The following is a 21,349-nucleotide window of genomic DNA, read 5'->3' as shown; positions in this document are numbered from 1 at the left end:
ACCAGCCCCCTGGACTCTGGAGACAGAGGGTAAGGCAGGGGAGAAGGTGAGTGAGTCTGAGTTCCAGGCATGGGATGAGGGGAGCCATTTGGAACCCAGGAAACCTGGATTCCTGGAAACCCACTTGGAGAGGGGTGCAGAGCATCTGCGGACCCTCAGACTTCCATATGCTGGAAGCGTGGGCCCCACTGCTCCTGCCACTCAGCTCAGTCCCAGGAAGGCTCATTGGATTCCGCCTGCCGCGCTGTTTACGTCACCCCTTACATCACCCCCAAGCCCAGGCATCCTCCTCGGGCACGTGTACCAGAGCCACACAAGAGCCCCCAAATCCAGTCTTTAGCCCTCTTAGGCTTTTGGAGCATGGGCTCCAGAAAAGTGATCTCCACATTTCCCTGTGAGAGATGTAGGTCAGCGAGACAGTTCCCCTCCCCCCATCCCTGCTCATCCCCCCCCCAGGCCTCCTGGCACCCTGCCCCCCACCAGAGCCCCTTGCTCTGCTATAGTCTCCTCGCTGCTCAGTGCCTCATCTGGTCTGGCCACTCATTCTCTCCCTTCTTCGGCTTGCATCCCCCTAGGTGGGTGCTGGTTTTACTCAGCTGGTCACCTCTGTGTGCACAGGATCTGGGTGCACTCCTGAGCCTGTACATGCGTGTCTTCAGCGTGTGCCTGATGTGTGTGCTGCGGCGTGTGTCTGCTCTGTGAGGGGTGTGTGTGTGGTGGGAGGGGGTGGGAGGAGGGGCAGTGTGTCTGTTCTATTTTTACTGGCCAGTTGCTGTCGCTCGTAGTTTTCATAGCCTCCCCTCTGCTCTGCCCCTCATAGTCTGCGGTCCACAGCGAGACACGGGCCAGCCCAGCTCACAGAGACCGAACGAGGTAAGTGTCTGCAGCCCTGAACTTTGGATCGAGGTCGAGCCCAGAGAGAAAAACTGGGGCTTGAGTTTCAGGAGACACCCAGGGCCTGGGGATGGAGGGAGACATGTCTTGCTTGTGCAACTGGGTTGGCTGGTGGAACGGCTCCCAAATGCTCCCGCAGGCTTTCATCCTGTGCAATGACATCTCTCCTGTAAAACTGTGATTGGAGGTAAAATCCCCCCTGCCCATTTTAAGGCTAGAGCCAAGAGCAGAATTTCCCACAAGGTTGCTCAAGGGGCCCCAGGGCAGAGCCTAGCGGATTCTGTTTCACACCAGGCTGTCCAGCGGGCCCCAGGAGGGAGAGGGCACCGAGGGGAAGGGGGTGGCATTGGGAATCAGGGAACGGGGGTGGCAGAGCTGCATTTGGAGGTTTAGGAGGAGCCTGGTGAGCAATACAAGTAGGCAATGCCTGCAGCAGAAAAGAAAGAAGGTTCTCCGGTGTGTGGAGCTCTGGGGGAGCCTGGAACACGGGACCCCAGCCTCTGCTGACTGAGGAAACCATCTTGTCTCTTTGTTCTTTGTCTTTGAGGGACGTGCTCAGTTCCCTTTGCCCACCTGTCTGTAGAGTAGGGCAAGAAGAGGTGAGGGCAGACTGCCAACACTGCTTGGCGAGGGCCCCACCCTTGTCCACTGCTCTTGGCTCTGAGGAGTAGAAGTAGTTGGGGTAGGGGGGCTCTAGGGGGGAAGGCCAATGGTGACAGCATTTGGGGTTGGGGCATGAGAGTCTGAACGCATAACAGAGGGCTCCTTCTATTGGGATCCGTGGCTGGGGGTGGGGTGAGGGCTAAAGGCAGCACCAGCCACCAGGTTTGGGAGACTGTCCCACAGCCGTCCTGAGATCAGGCTTTCCTGTTAAGAGCTCAAGATGGGGGTGTGGGAGTAACGATGCTTGCTAATAGTCAAAGAGGACTGGGGTGCCCTTGAACTGGGGTCCAAGGTCAGGGAATGGGGAGCAGAGGGAAGCACATGAGCCTAACCAGAAACTTGTGTCCCTGATGATCAGGCGTGCAAAGGGATCGGTCCCGTCTGTAAAGACACACACACAATCACTTATACACTTACACTTACACAGACGCTTACACACTCAGCCTCATAGTCTAGTTGATATTCCTGTCCCACCCCACGGGGCCTCAGGGAAAGGGAAGCCCAGCTCCGAGTCAACCCCTGGCCATCTTTTGCTCCCTCCCTCCCTCCAGCGGTGGATTTTCTAATTATCTCCTTGCTTGCTACTTGTGGGGGTGAAGGAATGCTGGCTCTCCAGCCTCACATTTGCTGCTGCTATCTGCATCCTGACTCTGCTTATCAGGTTTCTGCTTGTCTCCCGTAGGACCTGTCAAGGGGTCCCGTCTGGTGGGTATCAGAGCACAGGCTGGGGACCCCTTGGCCTGGCATTTGTCAATGGGGCAAGCTGGGCGGGGGGGGTGGGGGGGGTGGGTGGAGAGGGCAGACCCTGGAGCTTGGCAGGGGGCCCGGACTGGCCTGGGCAAGTAAGGCCCCATGCTGGTGACAGTGGGGCTGTCTGAGGGAGGTGTGAACATGGCCAAATGCCCACCAAGGGTGAGCCACATCCCTACTCAGCTGAGACCTGGTGCCCTCTGCAGACTGGCATTATGGGAGGCAATGATGATGGATAGACAGACCTGGAGGTGTTTCTTTACCAGCTAGTGTTTCTTTTTGGACTTCCTCGGGAGTCTTCAGAGGAGAGGAGCCCTCAGAATAAACAGCTGGTGATAAAATCTAATTTCAGCCAAATATCTCTGGAATTTATGGATTGGCTCCTACCTCTCCCTCTGTGCCCCAGGGTGACAGCTGAGACTCTGGGGTCACACTCCCTTTCCCCCTCCTCCACCCTAGGCCTCACCCTCCCCAGGCAGCAGGGGCAGAGGTGGGGGGCCCAGAGGGCTTTCTGACAGGGTGGGGAGTTTCAGGACAGGTGGCCAAGTCCCACTCGTGGGGTGGGGGAGGAGGCTTCGTGGGCACAAAGGGAAAGGAGAGAATTAAGGCAGAGGCAGAAGGTGGCTCTGGAATAGTTACTGGTAGCTACTTTCCAAGTGTCCTTTAGATTTTGCCCTGCCCCCTACCAAACCAGGTTCTTGGACCAGATTCGAACTCCCGATCCTGCACTCCATGGCCCCCGATGCACACACGCCGGTTTCCTCCTCACTTCACAACCCAGCTCGGGATTCCTGTCCTGCCTTGCACACCTGCTCCCACCCGAGTTGCCCTTCTTTCCCCGATGTTTTGCACAATCCCCACCCTCTACTGGAATGCTCTTTGTCCAGGCCCAGGCAAGATGGTGAGTCAGGTCTGGCTTTGGAGTATCCCCCTCGTGTAGCCTTGAGGACCCCCTTCGTGGCCTGGGTCCCCCAACTGTTGGGACTGAAGGGAGCCCCAGGATAACCCAGTCAAGGAGCTTCAAACTGTGCTGCACAGTCAGAGGTCCTCAAGAAGGCCTTGGGGCTCCTATGTAACCCGCTTCAACCTGGGCCGTTTACTCTTATTGATCACATTTGTGTTACTTCCAAGTAAAATTTGGTTTGAACGAAGGCTTTAAAGGCTTTTTTAAGTGGACAATTTATCTAACCTCGATTTTTGCAGAGGGGAAAACTGGCCTGGAGAGGGTCAGGATAAAGAACAGAGTAGAACACAGGATCTGCCCTGCCTCCTGGCTTGACACCCTCCAGGGCCCCCTCGCCGCCCTACCCGAGGGGTGCAGGTTGCACTGCCCTCTATGGGAGTAGCATGCCCGGGCCCAATTACATTGCACAGTGTCAACAGCGCCCTCTGGAGTTGTGCTCTATGGCGGCTACCTGCATTCCGTCTTCACTCGGCGCCACTCATCTTTCAGACTCTTCCCCTCTCTGAGAACTTCATGCCCACGCTCATCCACAGGACAGACTCTCAACTCAGCACGTTGTTTAGGGCCCCGTGACCTCACTCTTCAAACAGAGTTCCATGGATTCCATTCTGTTCCCCACAGGGGTTGGTAAACTTTTTCTGGAAAGGGCTTGATAATCAGTATGTTAGGCTCTGCAGGTCACAAAACTTTCTGTTGCATATTCTTTATATTCCAACCCTTTAAGCAAAAAGAGTTTGGGGGCCAGACTTGGCCTGTGGACTGTAATTTGCCGATCCCCGCCCTACATGCCCGGCCAGCAGAGCCACTTTGGGTTCTGATATTGCTTCTTTGCTCTTCTAAGACTTCTCTCTCTTGTGAGTGAATAAGTGGACGAGTGAATGAATGAATGAATGAATGAAATAAAGAATAAATGGACAAGTATTTATCCTATTCTGACCTGTTGGAATCCATTATGTCTGATTTCTTCTTCCTGTTGCCGGACACTCCCAGGCTGGGCTGCTGACACAGCCCCAAGGCTCAGCTGGGTTGGGAGGCAGGAGTCGTAACTTTCCCACACTGATGATTGCTTTGTGCCCGTAGGTGCTGCCCCCCCACCGCCACCACCATGCCTGAAGTGTAAGTAGCCCCGCCCCCACTGAGACTCCAGGAAAGCAAGGCCCATTGCTACAGATTTCAGCCCCATAGTTGAGGCGCCATCTGTCCAACCCCTGAAGCAGTTCCCCAGGAGATCAGATTCTAAAGCAGAACCAGTCCTGAGTGCCTGGGTCCCCAGTGTTACTGTGCATCGTCCTAGCCTTTGAGCAGAACTCATGCTCCAGGTTGCTTAGGGGAGAGCTTTGAGGCCTGTTTCAGAGTTTGTCCCTGCACCGATCAGATGAATTGCATGTGCCAGGCCATGATTTGACACTGGCCCAACAGATGAGCAAAGCATTGGAAATTTGCCCACAAAGCCAGAGACAGAAGCTTTCACGTTGCTGGAACCCTGTGTTGAGGCTTCCCTGAAATTCCACCCCTCCTCCCTGGCTTACAATGACTAGTATCTCCCCTCGAGAACCTCCAGTAGCCCAGGGAGCCATTGGATTTTTATTCCGTTCTGCTGGTCCCCTTGCCTGATGCCTGATTTCCTTCCGGTGTATGATTGTCACCACACCGCCCCTGTCCAAGCTTGTCTACATGGTTCTACTGTTGCATATGTAATATGAATGGTTCACGCTCTGTCTTCTGTTCTCTCCTGTCCTTCCTGTGGTGGATGCCTGAAGCGAGGTAAGTGAGATTTGGGGTATCTTTGTTTTGGTTGGGTCTTGAGACTGGTAAAGGTGGCATAAGCAGTGTGTGTGGCAGGGGGCGGGGGCAGGGCAGGTGGCCAGTGGCTAAGAAAGTCCCCGGAGAATAGAAATCTTGGGTGAAGATTCCGGGCAGGGGCTTCTTGGGGCCCAGGGTGGTGGCCCCAGTGCACAATCTCCCTGGAAGGTCGTCCTGGGGCTAGCTAGGGCCATGGCACAGCTGGGGGTGATTCTGCACCCATGCCTTGCTGTGCACCCTCGCTGAGCACGGAGCAAGTACTTCCTCACTTGTTCTGCTCACTTGTCCAGCCCTGGGGGACCATCTTGTTTTTTGCAGAGCTGGTCCTATGCAAAGCCATATTTGAAGAGTAACAAGGCATCATCATTGGGCTATTCTACCCCTGCCTGGTGACCAAACATTGAGGGAGGAGCACAGAGATGTCCTTCCACTCCCCTCAGGTCTTAGGTAACTCTGAAACAATCCAGATTTATCAGGCTGCTGAGAACACAGCCTGTGTATTCAGCCCTGGGTTAGGAACTTCAGGGATAGGGCTGTGGACTCTGAACTGGCAAGGGTGGGAATTAGTAGCACCGATGGAGGGGGCATTTGGCACAGAGATTCTCAATGAGATTCTCAGTACACCATTTTTCAATAGCCATACGAATTTCTTTTTTTCTTTTTAATGTTTATTTATTTATTTTGAGAGAGAGAGAGCAAGAGCAGGGGAAGGGCAGAGAGAGAGGGAGAGAGAGAGAATCCCAAGCAGGCTCTGCGTTGTGAGGGCAGAGCCTGATACGGGGTTCCATCTCCTGAACAGCGAGAGCATGACCTGAGCTGTAATCAAGCATCAGACACTTAACTGACTGAGCCACCCTGGCGCCCCACCATATGAATGTCTAAGTTTTGCTGAGGCTCATAGTAAAGTGAGTCACCACTGATTGATGATGCAACGAGGTGTCCCATAAGCTCACCAAACATCGGGGGAACGATACTGCAACAAAACCTTTCCATGAGTACATCACAGTGTGTAAACCGTGAGTGGTAATGATTATAGCCACGGGCCGTTTCTCCCACGAGCACACCAATCTGAGACGCAGTCCCAACCTCGCTTGAGAAGGTGAAGGGACAAACAGAACTGCTCTCGCCAGTCGGATTAGAAGTCACACATTCCACGCACAAAATGTAAGGTCATTTTTCTCCCATTTTCTCCCGCAAATCCTGCTGACTTCTACTTTATACACTAGCCTAACAAACCAGAGCTACGCTCTCCCGGCCCGCAGCGCGGTATAGTCTACGCTGCTCGCTGGTAACAATGAGAATCGACAGCCTGTGGTCAAGAAGAGATACAAATGCTCAGGAGGCCTCAAGCCTCATCAGTTAGGAACTGCACAGCCCGCTTCACCTTCGCCTCCCCCGAGGGGAACGCTGCCGTAGAGCTAAGACTTGTGAGAACATGTCCAGTTGGCAGGAACATATCAAGGATTTTTTTTAATAAGAAAATAAGGTTTTAGAAAAAAATTTTTTTTAACGTTTATTTATTTTTGAGACAGAGAGACAGAGCATGAACGGGGGAGGGGCAGACAGAGAGGGAGACACAGAATCCGAAGCAGGCTCCAGGCTCTGAGCTGTCAGCCCAGAGCCTGACGTGGGGCTCGAATTCATGGACCATGAGATCATGACTTGAGCCAAAGTCGGACGCTTAACCGACTGAGCCACCTGGGTGCCCCCAGAAAACGAGGTTTTTATACCTGAGGAAGATGAATACGGCTGATGTTGACATTAAAAAAGCTGTGATGGCCAAAAAGATATACTTCTGGGGCGCCTGGGTGGCGCAGTCGGTTAAGCGTCCGACTTCAGCCAGGTCACGATCTCGCGGTCCGGGAGTTCGAGCCCCGCGTCAGGCTCTGGGCTGATGGCTCAGAACCTGGAGCCTGTTTCCCATTCTGTGTCTCCCTCTCTCTCTGCCCCTCCCCCGTTCATGCTCTGTCTCTCTCTGTCCCAAAAATAAATAAACGTTGAAAAAATAAATAAATAAATAAATAAAGATATACTTCTTCACGTATGAAATTCACAGCTTGTTCCTCTGACATAACAGATCATCAAGGTGTTGGTACATTACTATGTAGAGCACTAACGGGTGCCTCTCTTTCATGCCTTCCAAAGGATTTGCACGTCCACGATGTCATTCTGTCTGTAATAACTCTGTGGACTGAGGAAGGTGGGTCTCAGCATCCTTATTTACAGACGAGGAAGGAGGTGTCCACAGAGGTCATGTGACCCACGTAGGCTCCCACCAGCGTTAGAACCAGGATTGAAAGTGGGGGCTTCAGCCTCTAAGTCAAGGTAGCTGACTACAGCATTCTCTGAATTTGAGGGGCTCAGTCACAGAGGGACCTGTTAAGGGACCCTATGGCGAGGATTCCAGGTAGTGATGGTGAACCTGGCTGGCACGCACGCATCCTAGCCTAGACCACATTTCCGGTTTTGCAGCCTCTACCTCACCACCTGTCTTTCTCCTTCTCACTCTCAGAGAAAGCCCAAGATCACTGCCTCCCGCAAACTGCTGCTGAAGGTGAGGCTTCGTGCTGGCTCTGGGGGACATCCAGTGGGAGACGGAGGAGGGCATGTGGTGCAGACTCTGTGGGGGTGTGGAGGGTCGTGGGGGGGTGAAGAGGAAGGAGGCCAAAGTGAGGGTGATGAGGGGGCAGAGGGGACTCAGCCACTGCCTGAGACTGGTGGTCAGTGAGTGGGAACCTGAATCTATGGAGTCCTGGCACCTGCCCAGATTCCTGACAGGAGGCAGTGACCAGCTTCAGGGTGACAATCCCCTGGTGGCAGGCAGAGGGCCTTGCTTTATTTTGGCAAGAGTTTCTCTCTTTGGAGCTCTGTGGCCCAGAACAGACCAGAAGTGGGTAAGAGGGAGACTGAGGGAAAAACAAGTTCCGGGGTCCAAGAAATGCTGCGTGCGGTCTCTCAGTGCTTGCTCTCACATGGTCCTGCCTGCAGCCAGCCCACACACCTGCACACCCCGTGGGACTATCTTGTTCGTACTCTCCCGGGGCTGCCTGGGCTGCGCCCTGACCAGTATGAGAACACGTTGCTTGTAGAGTCAGAGGCAAGAGCAGAGCCTTCCACTCTGGCCCTGATGCTGGGGGCGGGGGGGCGGAGGGAGAGGATGTGGGGAATACGAGGGCCCCAGGCCTCGGGGTCAGGAGGCTCTGTCCCATCTAGAGCCTGATGCTGGCCAAGGCCAAGGAGTGCTGGGAGCAGGAGCACGAGGAGCGGGAGGCTGAGAAGGCACGCTACCTGGCCGAGCGCATCCCCACGCTGCAGACCCGTGGCCTGTCCCTCAGTGCTCTGCAGGTGAGTCTGCACGGCTGACCCCAGGGCCCAGCTGGCAGGAGCCTGAGCTAACACTGGCTCCAAGCTCGGTTCATTTACAAGTGGCTCTTCCCTTACAAGGTCTCATGTCATCTCATAGACCCCTGGGAGGTGGTGCTGGTAGATCCCATGTCACAAGCGCAGGAAGGGAGACTCAGAGCGGGGAGGAGCAGCTTTTTGGGTGGGGCCAGGCCAGGGCTGGGGCCCCACGTCAGACCAGTGCCAGGGCCTGGAAGGTGTGCAGTGGGGTGGGAGTGGGGGGGATCTTGGGAGGCCCCATTTCTCCCCTTCTCCTGCAAATAGGTTTTTAATGTTTGTAAAACACTGATACCTGTTTACATGCCAGTGGCTGCAGAGAAAAGAGACTGGAAGGAAATATACCAAAATGTCACCAATGGTCATCTTCTACTGGTGACATCACTCGTTATTTTTTTAAAATTTTTAAATGTTTATTTATTTTTGAGGGGGGGGGGAGAGAGAGAGAGAAAGAGAGAACAGGGGAAGGGCAGAGAGAGAGAGAGAGACAGAATCTGAAGCAGGCCCCAAGCTCTGACCTGTCAGTGCAGAGTCCAACACGGGGCTCGAACCCACAAACCACAAGATCATGACCTGGGCCGAAATCAGACATTTAATCGACTGAGCCACCCAGGCACCCCACTCGTTATTTTTATTATGTTCTTTTTGTTTAACACATAGTTTTCAAATTTTCCACAATTAACTGATTTTTATAAGAAAACTTTTTAAAGAAAACAGTTATACTCAGAAAGGAAAACAAAGGGCTTACACACTGAGCTATCAGAAGCCATGAACCTCAGAGAAAAGGGGATGGTCAGGTCCTTTCCAGAATGTAAATCTTGCAAAGGTGCTGGGCATGGAGGCAGAAAAGAAAGGCTGGGGTCCCCAAAGCTCCTGTCCCCTCTTTTCTGTTTGTGCTTGATTAACCTTTCTTCCTCCAGGACCTCTGCCGGGACCTGCACGCCAAGGTGGAGGTGGTGGATGAGGAGAGATATGACATTGAGGCCAAATGCCTCCACAACACCAGGGAGGTGAGCCTGTAGGAGGAGAGGGCAGGCTGGGTGCGTGGTGGGGCGATGTCCAATGTCCGGGGCAGGTGGGGGGACAATGATGCTGCAGCCGTGGACTAGGTAGGTCCCCCTTCTCCTGCAGGGTCTGGGAAGTGGCCACTTGGGAAGCTCTGGTCTCTCCACTCCAGCCCCTAGGACTGGAGATGGGCAGAGAGGATAATCACACAGATGAAAAGCACAAACTTCCTCCCAACCGGCCACACGGGCTCCTCAGCCTAAGAGGAGCTGCCCTCTTTGTTCACCCACACAAACAATCAAATGCTTGTTAATAACATCTTCCCTTTGTGAATGGCTTTCATGTGCATTGCACCCTTTGATCCTCCCTACGCCCCCCGTGGATGAAGTAGGTGCTATTATCTGCACGTTACAAAGAGGGACGCTGAGGTTCAGAGAGGCTGAGAAATTTGGTCCAAGTCACACAGTGGTGATTGTGGGACCAGGTCTGGTCGCTGCCCCCCCGCCCCCACGCCCACCCACTGCAGTGCCCTGTGCTCCCTCGGTGTGGGGCGGGGGAGCATTAGCTCAGTCCAGACCCTGCTCCAGTGTGATGGGGCAGAACTCAGAAGGGCAGGACTCCTGATGCTGTAGTGAGCTGCTCCTGGGTGCTTGTTCAAACAGGGAGGAGGGGACGTAGTGGGATGGGACACCACTTTGTTTCTTCCTACTTCTCCCATCAGGAATGATGGTTTGTGGCATCACTAATCTTCCCAGAATTCCCTCTAGAGATAGCACCCTGGAGTGGAGTTCATCCGCCCCACTGGACCAAGGCTGTGCCCTCAATGAACTGTTTTGACGGCTCACTGGGAGGGGCTACTTAGAAGCAGAAATGGGGCCACAGGAATAAGAGGCAGCAGCCCCCCCCCCCCAAACAGGGCTTCCAAATCAGACTTGTGCTGAGTTTGGTGGGACTGCCCTATCTATTCACCCTACCCTGACAGAGAGGGCTAATGCGCTTTATCTGTCCATTTACTCTTTCATTCATTTGTCAACAAACACATTGTGGCTATTTGCAAAGTGATGAGTGGGTCTGAGTGTCCCAGAGGGTCTGGCCTGGAAGCTGGAGAATTTGGGGGGTGGTTTTGGCTGGAACTGTTGAAGTCTGAGGTCCTCAGGAAGGGTGCCCTGGGGGTGCACGCAGTCTCTCCAGTGAACCCTCGATTCTTCTCACCTGCAGATTAAGGACCTGAAGCTGAAGGTACTGGACCTCCGTGGGAAATTCAAGCGTCCACCACTGCGTCGGGTCCGGGTCTCAGCTGATGCCATGCTCCGGGCCCTACTGGGCTCCAAGCACAAGGTGTCTATGGATCTGCGGGCCAACCTGAAGTCAGTGAAGAAGGAAGACACAGAGAAGGTGAGGAGCCCTCTTCTCAGAACCTTTCACTCCCTGTCCCATCAGCCTTTACCAGTCACTCTATCACATAGACTCAGGCAGGAGCTCCTGTTGGAAGCCAGGCAGCCTGTTAGAACATTCTAGAACCCTCTGGGAGACCAGTGATGAAGTCTTATTCTGTTTTGGAAGAAAGAAGACTTGCTCCCTTCTCTCAGCCTGCTCTCAATCTGAGGAGGAAACTGGGACATGAAGAAAGCCAGACCAAGCAATAAAGTAAAAACTCTACCCAGTGTGAAGAGAATGTGGAGTTACGATGACAAGGGAGACAGTGACCTCTGTCGCTACTGGGGAAAAAGACAGCAGATCATTGTGGTCACAGGACCCATGAGCACAGAAATTAGAAAACTGAGTTCAATCACTCATTCAGGAACAAATCACTCAAAGCTTGAGCTTGAGCTTGAGCTCAATATATGTGCCCAGAATCGGGCTCTAGAAGGAACATGGATGAAAGGCATGGTCTCTGGCCCTAGAAGCTTCATAAAGAGAAGAGATGGCCAGGCAATACGCTGATAAAATGGGACATGAGCCAATTTATGAGGAGGTAGGTTAGAAGGGGTGGCCTTGAGCTGCCTTGAGCCACCAGACCAGGAAGTTGGTGTAGGTCTGGAGGCAATGTTGGGCTGTGAGTTCACTGGGGTGGGAACTAGCCCCAATCATCCAGAACTTCCAGCTGACACAGCCTCCTCCTTCCTGTGGAGCTTGATATGTGTCTATCTCTGAATGTGTCCTTGGACCTCACCAGCTGGGTTGGGCTGTCAGCATTTCCTCTTCTTGAAGAGACTGACTTTCTTTCCTTCTTTTTTTTTAATGTTTAAATGTGTTTATTTATTTTGGGAGAGAGAGAGAGCATGCATGCACATGTGTGAGCAGGGGAGGGGCAGAGAGAGAGGGAGAGAATCCCAAGCAGGTTCCACACTGGGGCTCCCACATGGGGCTCGATCCCATGAACCATGACATGACCTGAGCCAAAATCAAGAATCAGGCGCTTAACCAACTGAGTCACCCAGGGGCCCCGAGGAGTCTGACTTTCTTTCCTTTTCTTTTCTTTTTTTTTTAAATGTTTATTTATTTTTGAGAGAGACAGAGACAGAGAGCAATCAGGGCAGGGCCAGAGAGAGAGGGAGACACAGAATCCGAAACAGGCTCCAGCTGTCGGCACAGAGCCCGACGCGGGGCTTGAACTCACAGACTGCGAGAACATGACCTGAGCCGAAGTCGGACGCTTAACCCACTGAGCCAGCCAGGCGCCCCTGGAGTCTGACTTTCTAGCACCTAGTTTCTTTTATGTCTGGAGGGCCTGGCTGCCCTCTGGCCTGCTAAGTCTCTGATGTGTGTGTGGCCTGCCCACAGGAGAGGCCCGTGGAGGTGGGCGACTGGAGGAAGAACGTGGAAGCCATGTCTGGGATGGAAGGCCGGAAGAAGATGTTTGATGCCGCCAAGTCTCCCACCACACAGTAGAGGTACCTAGAGACCAGCTCCCTTCTTCTTGGGCCCACCAGAATCTAACAGATAACAGGGGCTCCAGAACGATGGCTGGTGGGTTGGGCCCAGTGTGGTGCACTGCTCAACTCTGCTCAACTCAGCCCTGGCTCTAGCAACCTAAGGCTTTGGGCACATCATTTCTGCTTTGGGGCGTTGTTTGTTACCCCCATCTATAAAACTGGAGGCTGTAGCAGATCAGTGTTCTCCAAGCGTGGTCCTCAGACCAGTGGTATCAGTACCACCTGCTAATGATCTGGCCCCACCCCTGAGCCATTGAATCAGCAACTCTGGGGTGGGCCAGCCCTGTAGGTATTCTCCTGCAAGACCTTGAGAGCCACTGGGTGAGACGATCCCTGGGGGCCCCCCAGCTCTGACTTGCTGAACATCTAAGCTTTTTAAAATATCTCCTGGCAAAGTACCCCAAATCACAGTCTCTGGTTCCAGGAGGGTTCTATTCAGAGAAGACGAGGCGCCCCCCCCCCCCCCCCCTTCTCTGAGGAAGTTGCTGGAGAAAGCAGCAAAGTTAGGCCTCATAAAATCCCCATGGGAGTGCCAAGGGGATGTGCAGTAGGGCAGAGGTCTGCTAAATAGCCCTGGCAGGGCAGGCTTTCCAGAGCTCTGAGCTCCCTGAGGAAGTGATGGGCAAGGGTTAGTAGATACAGGAGAAGGGCGTGTCAGAAGGCTGATGTGCAAGTAAGAGCCAGAAGCGGAAATTAACCAGTGGTGGAGGAGGAGCCACAGTGGGGAGGAGCAGCGATTGGGCTTCAGAAAGGAGAGGGGAGGGAGCTTGGGCCCTGGGCTGCCAAGCTGAGGCTTCATAGGCGCCCCTCTGGATGGTGGTCCAGCCCCGGGTGTGCTAGGGGTGAGAAGTTCCAGAACTGTATCTCCTGCGGGTAAATCTGTAAAATGGCTTCTGCCTCTTTGTCCCTACAGGCCGGCTTGCTGCACTGTGCTCTGAGCTTCCGCTTCTCCCTCCTACCTCCAGCCTGCCTCACCCGCCTCTCTGCATCCCACCCTGCATTTTGGAACATCCCATCCTGCTCCCACCTCTCCCCTCCAGCCTGAGTGCCCTCCTCTGGAAATGGGATTAAACAGACACCCAAGAGGACAAACACACCAGTGTCTGAAGAGTTCACCCTAGCAGGGTATAGACCCTGGCCAGCCGTGGTACAGCCAAGCTGAGGAGGAAGAGGTGTGAGAACATCTTCCCTCTGGCCCCATGCTGCATCCCACCACTGCTTCTATGACATGTAGGGTGCCCCCAGGCATCACATCTCCATTAAAAACCAGGGTTCTGGTCATTTCTGTAGCTCTGGCTGTGAGTGCTCAGAAGAAAAAGAAAGACAGGGAGTCTGAAGAGATGGCTGTTCTGGGCTCGAGGCATGAGCTCAGGGTCCGAGTGGAGGTCTAAGGAGTTGGCAGCTGCCTGCTAAGGTCCGTCTGGGACCCCTTCTGCGCAGCCCCAGTGACATCAAACAGCACCCTGTCACCATCCAGAACACTCAGATTACCCAGGCCCTAGCCTCTGGAACAGCCCCAGCCCCGCCTAATGATTCCAGCCAGCAGAATGGGCTTCTGCATTCAAAGCCCCTTGCCCTGCTTGATTTCACAGTTCCCTTTCTCTGAAAACCTACATTATCTCTCCCTGGAAGCTGCTGGATATTCCTGAGTATTCTGGGCTGAGAGGTCAGGGTGCTTTCAGCCCCTTACCTGGTCCTACAGGCCTGGGCAAGAGTTACTCAGCGCCCTGGCCCAGGCAGGAGGGACAACTCGCAGTCCTAAGTCTGGCCACTAGGTGGCTCCTTCCCCATCGCCATCCCTGGGGCTGTCCTTTCCATCTGATCCCTGCTCCCTCCACCTTCATCCACTTTCCTCCCAGTTTCTCTTCACACTCCTGGACTGGTCATATCCTCCATATCCACTTGCCTCGGGGTGGGCCGACCAGTGGTCTGCCCTCTAGGTGAGGTCCTTTCTCCATTCCACTGATACCTGGACCCAAAGCCTGATGAGGGGTGTGAGCCTGCTGGGGTGGAATCAGGGGAGGGGACAGCCTCCCCCGCTGCCCTCCCACATACCAAGGAGAGTGGCTCCTATGGAACAGAGACCAAAGTTCTGGGTAGAGCAGAGCCGGGCTTTTCAGGGCGGTGTCCTGGTGACTCCTGAATTAAGCCTACAAAGAAAGTGGCTGTCCCCGACCGGCGCCCTCTGACTTTTTGATCACTTCAGCCCCGGTCCCAGAGAGGCTGAGCTGTCTGAGGAGTCCCCCTTCCTCCCACCCTGCCAGTCCCTGTTCTGCCCTCTGCTCCCAGGGTATTATCTGCCACAAATGCCAGAAGCTGAGTACAAAGTGCAGCGCCAGCTACTTCCTGGGGCAGGCCCTCGGACCCAGATCTGCTCAGCCTGCCAGCCCCTTGAAGGACCAGCAGCTTGGGATGCGTTTAGGGAAGGCAACACTCTGCCTGGGGTTCTTGCGACAGCCGGCTCAGTAGGCAGAAAGGCAGATGTGTGCAAAGAGCACAGGTCCTACCATACTCAGAAAGCCTTAGGCGTGGACACACCCAGTCTCTCTCATACGCACACACGAAGCTGGAGAACCTGATGGGGCCGGTCTGTACACGGAGGATGGGGTTGGGCTTCGTGCCCGGGCAGCCACAGAAACCCACCCTTCCCTGCCTCAGAGGGCTCCTCCCGGCTGGCCTGGGTCCAGAGCATGGTCTCCTTGCTTTGCCTCTTCTCAGCCCTTTGAGAGAGCCTGGCCCCAAGTTCCAAAGCCAAACATCAGTTCCACCAGTCGACTGTTAACCTGGGGCCCTGGCAGACTGGGGTCTCCACCCTGCCCTACAGAGGCAGGAGACCAGCCTCAGGTCTGACTCAAAACAAACACCTCGGTGCAGAGAGCCCTTGGGGCCAACTCAACACACCCAAGGTGGGTGCCCTCTGGGAAAGGGCCACGGGCATCCAAAGGCTTTCCGGAGGTCATCATTTGGTTTTTCCTGCTTCCCTGCACGGCTGAACCTAATCCACCTCCCGTGAGGGTGGACCAAGGGCAAAGAGGCAAAACGCTTCCAGAAAGCCAAAACCACGGGAACTGAGTGGGTGAGGGAAGAGGCAGGTGTCGTCACAGGGCTGCTTTGGGTGGGACAGCAACCTTGGGAGGGGGCTGCTCATTTCGTTGTAGCTGTGAACAGGGCCTGGGTGGGAGGCATGGTATCCGGAGAGCCACGATTCCGCCCCTTTCCCCATGGAGGGCCAGCACGACCCGGACCAGATACAGGGGGAGCTGAGCTGGGACCTGGGCCTCCCACTGAAAACAGATCCCACATGCAGCCCATTTACTAAGTGCCAGGCACCACACTGTACACAGCTTCACGACCTTCACAACAGCTCTAAGAGAAAGGCACTATTCCTGGGGCATAGAGAGGCTAGCGTCTTCCCGTGGCCGCACAGGTAGGAGCCAGGATTCAACCCAGGCAGTCTGTTAGAACCCGTATGCTTAGTCACTATTTTAATAAGAATAAATATGATGTTCAATGCTTTATCAGAATTATATCATTACATTCTCCCAAAATGCTAACAAATAGATCCTCTCATCTTGGATTGGTGGGTGAGGACGTGGAGGCTTGGAGAGGTGAAGTAATTCACCCCAAGTCACAGGGTTTGGTAGCCTGGAGCCTCGGTCAACCTGCCTTTGGGGTAGTGCTTCCTGGGGCCTGACTTACCACAAAGAGCCCAAGCAGCCACCTTCTGGAAGGGACACGGCGGGGGGGGGGGGGTCAGGGGCCCACCCTATGCACCTGAGGAATCCCAAAATCCCTACCAAAAGGGAAGGCATTCAAATGAGATACAAATGTCCCCCAACTGAGCCAAGGAGAGGTCTTCCTCCAACACTGGGGCCAGAACTGGGGGCGGAGGGAGGGGCGATTTCTTGGGGGAGGCCTGTGGTTAAGCCGGGTAAACGTCTCCCCTGCAGCTCGAGATGGACCTGCTGCGCCTCTCTCCTTGGTAGGAAGGGCTAGGGCAGAATGCCACCTGCGAACGCCCTTGCCTGCCCCAGAGTCCTCGGGAGGCCAGCGGCTGCCTCTCCCTCCCCACGAGCACCCTATCTCCATGGGGGCAGGAGGCGAGGCCCCCTGTCTGTCTGGAGCCCACCTCCAGCAGGTTGATCAGGGCAGCCCAATGTCCAGGGCTGCCGGGGCTAAAGTGCCCTGCTGAAGGAGGGAGATGAGTTAAACATTAGCCCCAGAGGCCCCCCACGAAGTAAGTCAGACTCCCCGCAGGGATCTGGGCTGGGCAGCCAGGGGGGCGGTTCCGTTCCAGCTGGGTGACCAAACTACTGAAGGCTGGGACAGGTTGCTGGGACCAGTGCAGGCGGCAGCCTCCTCTCATGACCGCATCAGTGCTCTCTCTTCAAAACTCCCCGAAGCTTGCCAGCCTGAGGCTCCTTCACTGGAGCTGAGGAACAAGGGTATTCTCTTACTCCCCAGACACACTCCTAAGCTGGCCAGTGGGTCCCTTTGGCTGAGCAGTGTGAGTCTCTATAATCCCCTGGCACCGGCACAGAGAACTGCAGTCAACATCTGGAGGCCCAGAGAAGGAAAGTGACTTGTTCAAGGTCACAGACATAATTGGGGATGAAAACACAGGTCCTTGGACCCCCAGTCTACTGAGAAAACTGGATGTGGGTGGAGGTTTGCTATCCCAGCCAGAGGCAGAGGCCTGGTGACCTGAGTGGGTGGCCCACCTCTGGCCTGGCTCAGCACCCGTCTGGCTCCAGTGCCAACAACTACCCCTGTCACCGGCCAGCACAGGCTGGGTGAGCCCGACCCTCTAGGTTTCGGAGAGACGCATGGCCTCATCTGCGTGTTCCAAACTGGGAGCCCCTGGGGGAGGAGTGTGTGTGTGAACATTCCCAGCTGTTCATCTGAAGGTGAGCCAGGTATGTGTGCACACAGCATGCAGTGGCTTGCCTGTCACAGAGTGGGGTGGACGCCCGCGTGTCCCTTGTACTGGTGCTTCGCGGATGCAACTCTCCTCAGGAGCTCTTTGTGACCCAAATTTCAACCGCCCCACTGTGCTGCTGAGGAAGCCAGGGCCCCTGGGGTGAAGTTTCCACAAAGCTAACTGTACTCAGTGACAAGGAGGGACGTATGCATGCCTTCATCTTACTATTTTAGTATTAAAATATTCTTTACTTATGGAGCAGAGGATGGTGGGTGGTAATTGTCTTTTAATGTTCTTCCTTTGCTAAATAAAATGGTAGCAACACCATTTGGGGATTCGTATTTAAAAAGTATAATGAATTTGTAAAAACCCAAACCCAAAGCCAGGGAACCACTGCTGTGTGTGTGTGTGTGTGTGTGTGTGTGTGTGTGTGTGTGAGATTACTTCACTTATTTGTTTTCTGCCTTCCCGGAGAGTGGTCTGGCAGTTGTTTAGCGGGTATATATGAATGAGAATAAAACTGAAATGTCAGGGTGTGACTTACAAATCTGATGGTTTGGGGCCAGGGGATCCCCCTAAATCTCCACTCTGGCCTCTTTAGAGAAGGGGAAGCTGCCCTAGGAGCTTTGTCGATAGGGGTTGAGGGTGGGGATTCCAGACATCAGTTCTGGCAGGGGAGGAGAGAGATGACCCCTTCCCCCACTGCTGGCTGGGAAGTCTTGAGAACCCCTTGCCTTTGACCTGGGAATTCCCCATGTGACATGCCCTACCCTCGCGGATTCTCCCCAGAGGAAGTGACCGGCACATGCCTGCGGTTTTTAATGTCTGTACATTGAAGAGCTATGAAATGAACACCCCTATGCCAACCACTCACGTAAAGACGGAGGGGATTGCAAATACTTTCAAAGGCCCTTCCTCTCCCCAAAGGTAAACACAATCCTCAACTCTGTGTTTACTATTCTCTTGGTTCTTTTTACAGCGCTGCTCCGCATTTCGGAATTTCTACACAAGATATCGTTTACTTTTGCATTTGCGGGGGGTGGGGCGTGTAAACCCGACAGAAATGCATGCTTCTTGCTTTTTCCACTGCAAGATGAGGGTTGTAAAATTCACTCCTGTGGATACACTTAGCTGTAGCTCATCTCCAGTGCTGTGAAATGACCAAAATGCCATCGCTGACTCATCCGTGGTCCCGTTGGTGACACTGAGGTGGTTTCCAGATTTTTGCTACTATAAACGGTGCTGCCTGGAATACTCACGAGCCTCTCTTCTGCCGCTCCTGCTCGAGAGTTTCTCTCCCCAGGTGTGCAATTGCTGGGTCGCCAAGAATGATATCTTCACTTTTGCTAGTCTGTACCACGTGCACCCTCACCGGCAACTGTGGTAGTTGCTGATGCTTGATATCCTGGTTTTGCCCCATCCTGGAGGCCAAGGGATACTTAGAGTCCCCCCACCTCCACCCCGATCTCAGCTTCTCCCCGACCCAGCTCCCAAAGTTACACTCGGCAGGGTTTTCAGACTATTTGGGCTTTCCTGTTCTTCTTCCCAAAGCAAGTGAGTGCAACTCTCCAATCCTTTACCAAGCACCTACTACACTAGGCATAGAGTTGAGGGGAAACTGAGGTGAAGAAGGCATTTGCTCTCTTCTCAAGACACTCACAAGACACTCAGGTTGTCAGCACATGGGCACAGATATCTTGAACATTAACACGTCCCTCCCCAACCTGTCCTCAGGGATCCCTCCATCCTCCCGCCTGCCCCACCAAAGAAAACAGGCGAAGCTGTCTTCTGAGCACCCACACTCCCGCAGCCAGCCATCTTTGGACAGCTCCCCCTGGCTTTCTCCAGGAACCTGAAATTCTAATGAGTAGAGGCCAGGGATGCTGTTGACCATCTTATAATGCAGGGACAGTCCCCACCACAGAGAATTATCAGGTCCAAAATGTCAATAATGCGGAGGCTGAAAAACCCCTAGTGGTCTAAAGTCACCCTCCTCCCTAAGCCTCCTCCTCCCCCTGCGTCCCAGTCTCATCCATGGCACCTGCATTCACCCAGCCCCTCAGGCTAGGGAGGTGAGAGTTCTGGATTTCTCCTGGATTTCTCCTACTTCACCACCTGCCATCAGCCAACTCAGTCTTGACAATTCAACTTTCCAAGGCTCTTGCCCTCCAACGCCTCTCCCCTCCCTCTCCCTGGCTGCCCTTGCTCAAGCCCCTTTCATTTCTTTTGTGGACTGTAAAGAATGGCCTTCTCCTTCCAAGCTGACCTCATGACCTTTCCCATTCAGAGGCCACGAACCCTTTTTCTTCAAGTTCCCCATATTCCACACGAAAAGGTAACTCCTGAGCACCACACACTGGGACCTCACCAGCTGCCCCCCATCTTTCCCGTCAGCCTTGGAAGGCATTCGAAGCTTCAGGCATATGAGTCGTCTCTCTGTTCCATAAGCACCTTCCACTTTTGCCCCTACGTCTTCCACTGTGTCTGGTAGTTGGATGCTCGACTGCCTTTTCTGGAAGTTGAGTTCCACTTAACTTTCAAGGCCCAACCAGATGGTCTTTCCTCTTTAGGACTTCCCAATCCCTCTATTAATCTCTCCTGATGACATAATTTCCATTTTTTATGAAGGTCTCTCTGGCAAGAGGCCTGGGTGTGCGGGTGTTTGTGGAAATGAGTGTGTGTCCCCATTGCTAGAGTGAGAATGTCTGGAGGTCAGGAACTGAATCCTTGTCATCTTTGTGTCACTGAAATCAAAGCTACTTGTTGATTGTAGTGGGTAGAATTACGTCTCCCCGAAAGATACATTTAATTCCTATCCCCTGGTGCCTAAGAATGTGACCTTATTGGGAAATGGGGTCTTTGTGGATGTAATTAAGTTAACATGAGGTCATACTGCATGAAGTGGGCCCTCGTATAATGGCTGATGCCTTACTTAAGTTTTATTTAGTTATTTTGAGAGAGAGAGAACTTGAGTGTGCACGGGGGAGAAGCAGAGAGAGAGGGAGAGAGAGAAAGAGAGAGAAAGAATCCCAAGCAGGTTCCACGTTCTGGGCTGAGCACTGAGTCCAATGCACAGCTCGATCCCATGACCGGGGAGATCACGACCTGTGTCAAAATCAAGAGTCAGATGCTTAACCACTAGAGACACCCAGGTGCCCCATGACTGGTGCCTTTATTAGAAGAGGGCACTGTGGACACAGACACCTAGACATAGGGAGAATTCCATGTGACCACAAAGGCAGAGTTTGGAACGACACAACTGTAAGCCAAGGAACTCCCAGGATGGCCAGCCACCGCCAGAAGGTAGGAAGAAGCAAGGAGTGATTCTCCCCTCAGGGCCTGAGGAGGCAGTTTGTCTGCCAACAGCTTCATCTTGGACTTCTACCCTCCAGAACTGTGAGGAAATAAATTTCTGTTGTTCGAAGCCCCTGAATTTGTGGCGCTTTGTCCCAAGCAGCTCGAGGAAACCACTATGCTGGCACAGCACCAAGCAGAGGGCCTGGCACATAGAAAGTGCCTAGTAAAATATACAATACCCGCCCCCAAAGAACTCTCCGGACTTTAAGATGTACCTAATTCACTTTTCCTTACTTCTAGAGTCATCTGCGTACCGACCTTCCGTGTCTTTGGGGTGTTGTTTTTTTTTTTACATCCATAGAGAGGGTTTTGGATTTTGGACTGACAGATACCTGACTGTCCCCTGGCTTCATGAAGTGTCCCTGGAAGGGCCAGGCATCAAATGACTAGGAGTATTTTTCTTCCTAAGTTGAGGACCACTGGCAAACCCTGGAAGGAAAGTTCCCTTCCCTAGGCCCCCAGGGAGACAGCAGGCTCCCTGGGAAGTGTCAGACCCTGTATCGGAGTATCCAGGGACACAGCTTACGACCATCCCCTCCCTGTCTTTCCTTGGCCGAGCAAACGGCTCTGGGTCCTGCCTTGGCTTCTGTTCAGAACTCTCTGGGGCCTTGTCAACCTTAACGCTGCTCCCCAACACTCCGTGATGGGACTCATTTG

The 21,349-nt window shown here is 53.8% G+C and overlaps 1 protein-coding gene across 1 annotated transcript; it reads left to right on the top strand.

Moving 5' to 3' along the window:
- Window positions 1-820: 820 nt before the first annotated feature.
- Window positions 821-13,703, top strand: TNNI1 (troponin I1, slow skeletal type). Its single transcript, XM_006942848.4, has 9 exons — window positions 821-873; window positions 4,352-4,387; window positions 5,032-5,035; window positions 7,587-7,628; window positions 8,288-8,419; window positions 9,394-9,483; window positions 10,697-10,873; window positions 12,263-12,372; window positions 13,328-13,703. Exons 2-8 carry the CDS (start codon window positions 4,377-4,379, stop codon window positions 12,368-12,370), a joined length of 564 nt encoding a protein of 187 aa, XP_006942910.3. The 5' UTR covers window positions 821-873; window positions 4,352-4,376; the 3' UTR covers window positions 12,371-12,372; window positions 13,328-13,703.
- Window positions 13,704-21,349: the final 7,646 nt, after the last annotated feature.

Source organism: Felis catus, chromosome F1 (genome assembly GCF_018350175.1).
Source record: "Felis catus isolate Fca126 chromosome F1, F.catus_Fca126_mat1.0, whole genome shotgun sequence".
Lineage (NCBI taxonomy): Eukaryota > Metazoa > Chordata > Mammalia > Carnivora > Felidae > Felis > Felis catus.
This window is presented reverse-complemented; position numbering and strand designations above follow the sequence as displayed.